The 9178-nt window shown below is 47.8% G+C and overlaps 1 protein-coding gene across 1 annotated transcript in view; it reads right to left on the bottom strand.

The window, feature by feature from the left end:
* Window positions 1-7264: 7264 nt before the first annotated feature.
* SLC35F1 (solute carrier family 35, member F1) overlaps window positions 7265-9178 on the bottom strand; it is a gene marked incomplete at its 5' end in the record, with an annotated part of 35177 nt that continues 33263 nt past the window's right edge. Inside the window, one exon of the mRNA XM_010153507.1 lies at window positions 7265-7489. Coding sequence (XP_010151809.1) covers window positions 7265-7489 — 225 coding nt within the window. The remainder of the gene's footprint in view (window positions 7490-9178) is intronic.

The raw sequence follows: 9178 nt of genomic DNA, 5'->3' as shown, positions 1-9178 counted from the left end.
GATTCTATGATTCTATGAGATGAGGGCAGAGCATGTTCCGCCTGCACCCACCGCTGATCGAGGGGAGCGCTAGAGCCAAACTCAAGCCAAAGCTCACAGGGAGTTGTGTAATGAGACTGTTCAGATTGTTGTTGTGATTAGTCCATTCCCTTCCCCTTCCTCGCTCAGGAAGTTCATTCAGGCACGTAGTCATTTTAAGAATATGCAAACGCTGATTGCTCATTTGCTACGGATCTGGCAAAAAGCCAGGCTTGTGTGACGCTGGCTACTATAGGCAGTGTGGTTACATATGGACGACCTTGCATAACGTTGATCCGTGGGCTCACCGGGGTTCTGCACCTGTGAAGAGCCCAGCCTACCAACCATCCGAGCCACTATTCTGTATGCGGAGTGTCTCCAGCGTTGGGCTCAAATCACTTAGCGTTTCAGCGCTCAGTGCTGATGTAAACTCAGCACATGCTCATTATCCATCTCCGTTTTGGTAAGGTCTCGAATTAAAGAGAGTCATTTATTTATCCATGGTAAATCCAATACTTTGCTTTTGACAGGCATGTACGCATTTCACATGGGAAGGAGGGGAAGATTTCATACTGACAACTTCGCTGTTACGTTAAAATTGGATGAGTCCACTGCTATCAAGATGTGGGGAATAAAATGCAGTAGTTAGTATAAATAATGTATTTAACAGTAAGGCATTAATAATGCATTATTAAGATCAGGATAGCACTAGGCAATTGCCTCAGGGCATTGTGCATAATCAGGAGTCACTAAAAAGTCAACTACAGCTCAAGGTTATAAATCAGAATCTAAGTAGAATAATAAGTCCAGGAAAATCACCTACTCTCAATTTACGGTATTTGTGCAGTATATATGATGGACAACACCTGTATTGGTTGAAGACATTCTGCAAAATTAGACTATCCATAAAGGGCCAAATCCTGATCCCATGAACATCAGAGGAACTCACTGCATCATTTTCAATTGAAAAATGGAACTTCTGAGCTGAGAAAAAAAAAAAAAAAGCCTTCAAATAACAGCGAACCTATTCTTTTACAACAGAAGGGTCTGCCGAGAGGGCTGACTTGTCCTGCTGAGCCTCAGGATTTACTTTCAGCCACGTGGTTTTCCCTCCACCTGGTTGCCTGACGGTAGCAGGGGCCGCTCCCTGCCGAGGGAGATGCTGGTGAGAGGTACTGCAGCCGTTCCTCACCGCACCCAGCTGTGTGTCCTCATGGGACCACGAGCCACCCGTGGTGTTTTCCAAGGCTGTGGAAGCTGCGTCGTGCCACCCAGCCAACGGTGGAGCCTGAGGAAGCGTTGTGGGCCTTTCCCTGAGACTGACACACCAACTGCAATGCAAGTTACCATGTCTGAGGGCTACAGCTGGCTTGTTTGGGGTCAAGTTGTGGGTTTTTGTCTCGTGCTGGTGGCTCGCAGCCAGTCAGTGGCTGATCACTGATGAGTGATCCCAGCCCTATGGAACGAGCATCCTCAAGATAGCAAGAGTTTGCATTAAAGTACCGCCGTGCGTGACTCCGCACTGCCAGCCGGAGGAGGAGGATGTCATGGCCAGTGCTCTTACTCCAGTGACATCATCACTGCTGCCCTGTTGGTGTTTGCTACCCACTTTGCAGTTGCTGTGGGAACAGGTCTGTGGCTGCACAAGCGTAAGTGTTCCCTTTTGCAAAGGCCTGGCATGTTTTTTGTCTTAAAACTGTGAGGCAGAGTTAACAAAACAACATTTGTAACTGCAAAAAGTATTGCTTCCCGATTTGTATGCCACAGCACATTGCTGTTAAGCATTCAGCTTTGGATTTGCAATATTTTGGAGAACTAGTTCTTAATAAACAAAAACAAAGCGAAACTGGTAGTTTTAAGCTGATTGAGTGCCCTTCAGTGTTGAAACATTTGATTTAAGCACAGAAAGATCCATTAATGCCTATTTATGATCTATTTTTAGAGCAATTCCAAGCCATTGCTATTCATCTGACTGAAGCACCCAGGCTGAATTCTAGCCAGGCAATAAAAGGAGATTTTTGTAACGCCAGAGAGAGTCTTGAGCAGATTTGTAGGAAAATACAAATCAGCTGTTAGCATGATAAAGCCACGCACACACTAACTCACTTTCTGGAGCTCTCGATAACTCGGGAAACATTCACACTGGAAAACCAGACATAAACCAGCACTGCTGGCTTTGTAATGTCTGGGGTTCCCTGCAGTCAGGGTGCGGGGAGAGGCCGGAAACGAGCCCACCAGTCTCCATTCCCTTCTTTACTCTCAGCAACGAAGTATGTGAGAAACACTGGTGGGAGGTTTCCTGGGAGACAGCAGGCAAAGAGCGACGGACAGATGCATTTGCTGGCAAACACTCGTGGAGGTGAATCCCCAGTGCTCACACCCTCAGGATCTCCTCTTCCTTGTTCCTTAAGAGCCAAAGCCTGCCTTCCTTCCTTCCATCCTTCCTCCCTTCGTCCCTCCCTTCCTTCCTTCCTTCCCTTCCCCTTCCCCCGCGCCCCAGTCCTGGTCCTCCCGACACTCCATTTCCCCCTGATGTCTAACTTTTCCCTTCCTCCTTTCTTTCCCTGTTCCAGGACGCTCTGGGAACAGTGCAGCAGCAGGTCCCCGCAGGGCAGAGCAGCTGGGAGGAAGGGCTGGGCCAGGCGGCCACAGGCACCTGGCAACCTCTGCCAGAGAAACCCTTCAACATGACACACGTGCGTTGCCCGGGGTTAATTCTAGATCGATTAATCGTTTCTGGAAGGCAGTGGGGGAATGCTTTTGTGTCCAAATGTGTGGGAGGGGACTTTTTGCAAGGGCCTGTAGTGACAGAACAAGGGGTAATGGGTTTAAATTGAAAGTGGGGAGGTTTAGATCAAATATCAGGAAGAAGTTCTTCCCAGAGAGGGTGGTGAGGCACTGGAACAGGTTGCCCAGAGAAGCTGTGGATGCCCCATCCCTGGCAGTGTTCAAGGCCAGGCTGGATGAGGCTTTGAGCAACCTGGTCTAGTGGAAGGTGTCCCTGCCCATGGCAGGGGGGTTGGAACTAGATGGGCTTTACGGTCCCTTCCAACCCAAACCATTCTGTGGTTCTATGAAATGAGGGCTATGGCTATCAGGATACCTGAGCTAGCCATAGGGCAATGGCGGATGAAGAGAGAGGGTGCACAGGAGACCCCTTGTCCCACTGGAGCAGTTCCTGGGGGGCAGGGAAGATACCTGAGGGTGCCTAACAGCACCCACGTGTCGACATTGTGGGAGGAGTTGTAGGATAACCAGCTGAGCAAAAAATGATACCTGGCCATCAAGATCCACTCTTCAGAAAAACCATCTTCGGCCAAGAAAGCAGACAGGAAACAGGCAAGGACACGGGCAGCCCCGCTTTCATAAAGCGTTTATCGTTTTTATTTGAAAACATTACGCAGGCATTACATGGCCACAGCCAGTCCATGGAGGTGCATGCAAAGATCAGAATGGAGAAAGGTTTGTTCGGCTTTTCAATGCAGGGTTTGGGGGTGGGGGGTGGGGTTGGGATTTTGTTTGCCTGGTTTCGGTTCGCATTTCCATCTGCGGTGTCAAGATTAGTGTGCTTCATTATGGCATTTAACAGTAAAATCCTACCCATGGGGTAAAATCTGTAGTTGTAGCTAGCGCAGGAATACTACGTGGGTTTGTTTTGTTTTTTTTTTTAAAAAAAAGAAAGGAAAGAAAACGATACTACACGCTTGTCAAAATGTTAACAGCACACATTAGCGATCTCTACACTAGACACTGAACTGCTTCTTAGGACACAGCGGTGCAAAATTTTCAGTTGCTTGGTCTACCCTCGCGCGTTGTGAAAGTTTGCAGCCGGCAGAACGAGAAGGCCTGTCTCCCAGCGAAGGGTGTTTGCCCGGTAGCAGAGAAGTGCGTCAGCATTGCCGAAGGGCTGCTCAGGCCCGGCGGCCTAACAGCGATTCAGTCTGTTCAGGCAGGGAGCTACGCAGAGCTGGAGGCGTCCCACGTGCCGCAGAGAGTAGCTGCCGGTCGGGTAGCTGAACCTTTGCTGGTGCGTACTGAGGCCTCGAACCGCAGAAAACGAGCAGGTACAAGTCGTGTTTTCCTTGAGTGGCCCTCAGTTTTTCAGTCAACAGAGTTCCTCGCAAAGCCGTACCACTGTTTCCCTTTGAGGTCCACCCAGCGCTAGCGCGCTCATCCAAGTATCCGCCTCGCTCAGCGGGAGATGCAGACAGTGAAGCGGCCCCGCTCTTGCACCCCCAGCTCCTCCCGTGAGAGTACCACAGGGGACGGCGGCTGGGCGCCGCGGGCACGCCGAAACGTCCGTCACTTACCTCCGCACAACGCCGCCTCTTAAAGTGGCCTGCAAAAACCGCTTCGGGCGGCACCCCTCGGCCACCCCTGGATCGCAAAGCCGTGGACATAAAAACTCCCGGCCCAGTGACCCGGCCGGGAGACACCTCCTGCCCAGCTCTTTCTGAGAAGACTCCTACAAACATCTACAAGTTAGTGTCAGGAAAATGAGGAGAGGGAGGTGGAAGGACTACAGACATTTGGCTTAAAAATAAATACTAATAATGCAATTAACCAAAACGATTACGCAAAAGGAAGGGATTGTAAACGTGAAGCAAACACGCACGCACGCACTCCTCAAAGGTCTCAAGACCAACACGGGGACTGATGTTTAGAGAAAGGTATTTAATTGGTATCAAAGGTAGCAAAAGAGACTGAGATGACAGGTGCCCACCAGCGTGCCTCCGGGTACCGGAGGGAGCCGCGGGGGTTGTAGCCAGAGGCCCTGCTCCTGGGGAAGGCACGCAACCCACCTCGAGTCAAAGCCTGCCCAGGGCATGACCCGAGGATGCTTGCTGGGCCTGAGGGCTTCACGCCGCCACGTGCTTCCCACCTGGACTTCCACCCCTAGACGTTATGCTGAAGGATCAGGTAAGCTTTCCTGTGTGTGTGGGTTTTTTATTTTCTTTGAATCCTGCAGTATTTAGACTTTCCTTAATATCCCCACAATATGGACACCGTTTCTCTGTGGGAATTTTTTTTTTTAATCCTCAATAGTTTAAGCGAAAAAAGCTTGGAAACCATGGGTGCTAAAAATAATAAATAAACAGAAGGCAGGGAAAAAGATCATACTTTTTTTTTATGAGTTTAAACCCAATCCATCTTAACTGGAGCTTTTGGGCACGGGTTTGGCAGTACTGCAGACCCTTTTGTGGTCTGTGGCAGACAGCCTGGACACGGCGGGACAGAAATGACCTCTCCTCCTCCTCCAGAGCAAGACTAACGTGCAGCATACTTCTGCTGCTCAGCAGCATTCCAGCGTTTGCCGCTTGATGCGCACAATCTTCTCCCAGTCCGCTTCAGGGAAGGCCCTTCCGTATTAAAGCAGAACGAGACTATAAAAGATGAACGTTGCCTCAGCAGAAATTCACCCTGCTCGGTTGAACTGCATGGCCTTTCTGATCTCCAGAGCACAGATTGATTTTATTTTTTCTTTTTTTAAACAGAAATAGGTAAGCTGTATCTTTCAAACATGAAGCCCTACGTTCTCGCTCGAGACAGACTTCTTCAGCAGAAAACGTTCACATCAAATTAATCTTCGATGCCCACAAGCAAAATATTCACCGACCCTGCCGTAAACCTCATTTTCAAACCCAACCAATGTGTACACACTTTCACAGCACTACCCTGTACTTCTTAAACTCCTTCCTTCCGAAGATCCCAAAGCATTTTAAAATAGGTTGGTCCCCTAGCACCCCTGTGAGGTAGGTAAAGTCTCATTATTCTCATACAGATAGATTGGGACACCCAGCCACACAGAAGGTAAGTCATGGCCAAGATCATGCAGAGGCGTGGCAGGTCTGTGAATAAAACCAAGCTCTCCTGGGTCCCTCTCCTGCCTGTTAGACGTAAGATCACCTCTCCTGCCTCGATTTTAAATTAAAAACAGGTGATGGATGTTGAAATAGTCAGTTCCTTTTATTGGGCCCTCAGAAGAGCAAATATCCAGGCAGAGATGGATTTTTCATGGTGGTGACTAAGACCTCCCCCCTTCTGATAAGGTTCCTGGAGCAGAAGTGCGGTTGTGGAGCACACCCTTGCTATTGTCCCATATTCCCCCAAGAAAACTGCTGAATTCTGCTAGTTTCGTAGTTAATGACAAGTAACTGGCTGCACGCTGCCGGTATGAACGCCTTCGCGCTACCGCAGCAACACCAGCAGGTGGTCCAGTCTTCCTGCTCACGAATTCCTCACTTGATCTTCCCGATTTTAACAATTTGTGGGTTTTGGTGGAAAACGGACACATTTCTTCATAGCTTTTGTTAGAATAATGAACCACGGGAGACTAAGCAAACTGGAACAGCAGAAGGCGCCCTCGATGCACTGAGTATCTAAAGGAAGTGCCCTGATCCACATGCTGTGTCATCTTACCACAGGGAGGTACAATACACAGGAAACTAGAAAATGCGTTTTTCTTTTTACAGATTAAAATTTAAAAAGTAAGAAATCTGTGTTAGTCATGACTACAGAGAAAAGAACTCCCCCGTCACCTGATGTGGAACCTCAGCCACTAGGAAATCTGTCATGGATCACAGAGAGGTCAATGCTCACTTCTGCAAATATAGAAAGGCTAAAACGCACGCCTTAGACCTATTCCTAGAATAGAGACGGATATTGGAAGTTGTCCCTCCTCTGGATTCATGGAACAGATTACCTAGAAAGGGCAACCAGCCACGTGGCACAGATGACTTCAGTGTTTTTCCCTCACCGAATCCACCGAATCCAAGGTGCTAGCAAAACCGTGTCACGAGCAACCCATCCATTTCGTGCAAACCAACCAATCTGGGAGAGAAAATAACAGCGACTGCACAAGAGTATTTGCTGTAAAAAGGCGGCTTTTCCACAACTGGTGTGGCTTAGGCATCATATCGCAAAAAACACCCTTCTGTGAATTGCCTTCTGTAATTTCAGCTTATATACTGAGTATCTTTCACAGGTCGTTTGACATTAACTGATTGACAGGCAGCAGTCTGCACTGCAAACATGCCGCTCATGTCGTAAACGAGGGACTGGCATCTCCTTGCAATGAACACCCCGGAACAATTAATTTGTATTTTTAATGAACTTTCCTTATTTGCTACCTTGCAGCTCACTGGTGTAACTGCACCTGGTAAATACCTTTCTCTATGTACAATACAGAGATAATGGACATACGAGCTCCACTGAATCATCAGGAGGTGATCAACAGCCCCAGGGTTTAAGCAACTCTAACATGAGGCTCCTCTTCCGTCTCCTGCCCCAGGCTGGTGTAGGTGACCGAAGGCTCCAGCTGGCCGGTGGCTGGCAGGTCTACAACAGGTCCTGAAGGATTTCGAAACTGCTTGTACACCCGAGGATCCTGGGCTACGTAGGTGGACGTGGAGGAGTAGAGCACCAGCCCAACAAGGATAGTGAAGAATGACAACAAGTAAAGTCCTGAAAACTAAGCAGATACAAGAGTAGAGTCGTTAGACACAGCACCAGTTATCCTGAGCTCACAAAGACTCGCAGACAGGGGTAGGCACAGATCCTTGTCTTGGCACGCGCCACACGGAACAAGCCTGGGATGTCGACTTTTTATGGGAAATGTCTCTTTGAAAGTTGACTCGTTCCCATCAATTCCCCTGTCTTCCATAACCAGCAGCTAAGCAGCGCCCTCCCCTGGCCCAGGGGTATATTAAATATTGCTCAGGAGGGACTTGGGAAAGCTGGGTTGTGTCACAGATCCAAAGTTGATTTTGATGTGCTTTTAGAAAAGCCAACTACTTCTCTGGGTCCCATTTTCTCTAGCTCCGGTGTGGGGTACCATCACCTACAGTTGTCTGACAGGTAGTGGACAAATCTGAAGTTAACTGCAGCTAAACCACATGCCTGTGAAGTATAACATGCTGCTGGCAACATAAAATACCATTACATAAACATTTAAATGGGCATTTAAAACATATACACTTAAAAAAATATATATATTTTAATAAAGGCACTTAAAAAGCCCACCTGCAGCTTCTCCTGCTCGTGGACAGAAACCAGGTGCTGGAAGATCTAATGTGAGTTTGGACAGGATGGGCTTCAGCTGTGAAACATGCTCTGGGTTGACCTCAAGAGGTTTGAAAGTACGAATGGAGGACAGTTCACTCAAGAGCACATATTTTGGCACACAGCTCCACTAGATCAGAGGTCAGCCTGAATTTTCTGACATATCCAGACTCAGCGTGCCTAGACTGAAAATACAGCACAAATAACCTTTTCGGCAGTACGTTAGCCATTGCAGATAAAGGCCAAGGCAGGGCTTCACAAGCACAGATGATTGCATATGAGCTCCAGATGCTGGGGTCTTGCTATGGGGACACAAAACAGTTCTGAGCCCACATGATCTGCCTTGTGATCCGAGACTACATGTTACTTCTCGCAGGCCATGTGTGAGAAGCCACGAGGGACAAATTGCACAGCCAGCTTGGTGGTAGAGATGTAGAATTGATTTGTATTCAGGGGGACTTTAAAAAGTGCCTGTATTCTGCAAGTGTCAGGAAAACCAACAACTAGACGCAACCTGTCCTTAGCTGCTTCACCAGATACTGCACTGTTTTACACAAAGGTGTTTGCAAGCCTGTTTTTTAGTCCTAACTAACTATGCTTTGATGGATGCCCAGTTTGTTACCTCTGGATCACTTAGGCATGGCACAAAATGGATAGATCGGATTACATTACCTTGGAAGCTTTTTAGCAATTCTGCTTTTTATATTTATAGAAATAATCATTGTGGAGAAAGCAAATTTTACTTAAGCTAAGTCTGTAGCCATGTAAATTTGTTGCCATTTAATAAACCTACAAAACTTACTTCCAACGTCTCATCTGAGAAAGCATTTGGCTTTTTTACAGAATCCACAGTATGTTTCAAAGCTTCTGACATATAAGCCACAGTGATATGTCTGTATGTGGTTTTGTTTCCCACAGGTGCATACATGTTTTAGAGGGAAAGCACCATAATGGGGAAATGTTAAAGTCTGTCCGAAGGATTACAGGGTAGGAAGAGTTCTGCTTTTCACAGTCATAGACTCACAGAACGGTTTGGGTTGGAAGGGACCTTAAAGACCATCTAGTTCCAACCCCCCTGCCATGGGCAGGGACACCTTCC

The sequence above is a fragment of the Eurypyga helias genome, unplaced genomic scaffold (assembly GCF_000690775.1).
Source record: "Eurypyga helias isolate BGI_N326 unplaced genomic scaffold, ASM69077v1 scaffold8296, whole genome shotgun sequence".
NCBI lineage: Eukaryota > Metazoa > Chordata > Aves > Eurypygiformes > Eurypygidae > Eurypyga > Eurypyga helias.
The sequence above is the reverse complement of the archived record's forward strand: the minus strand, read 5'-3'. Positions and strand labels throughout refer to the sequence as shown.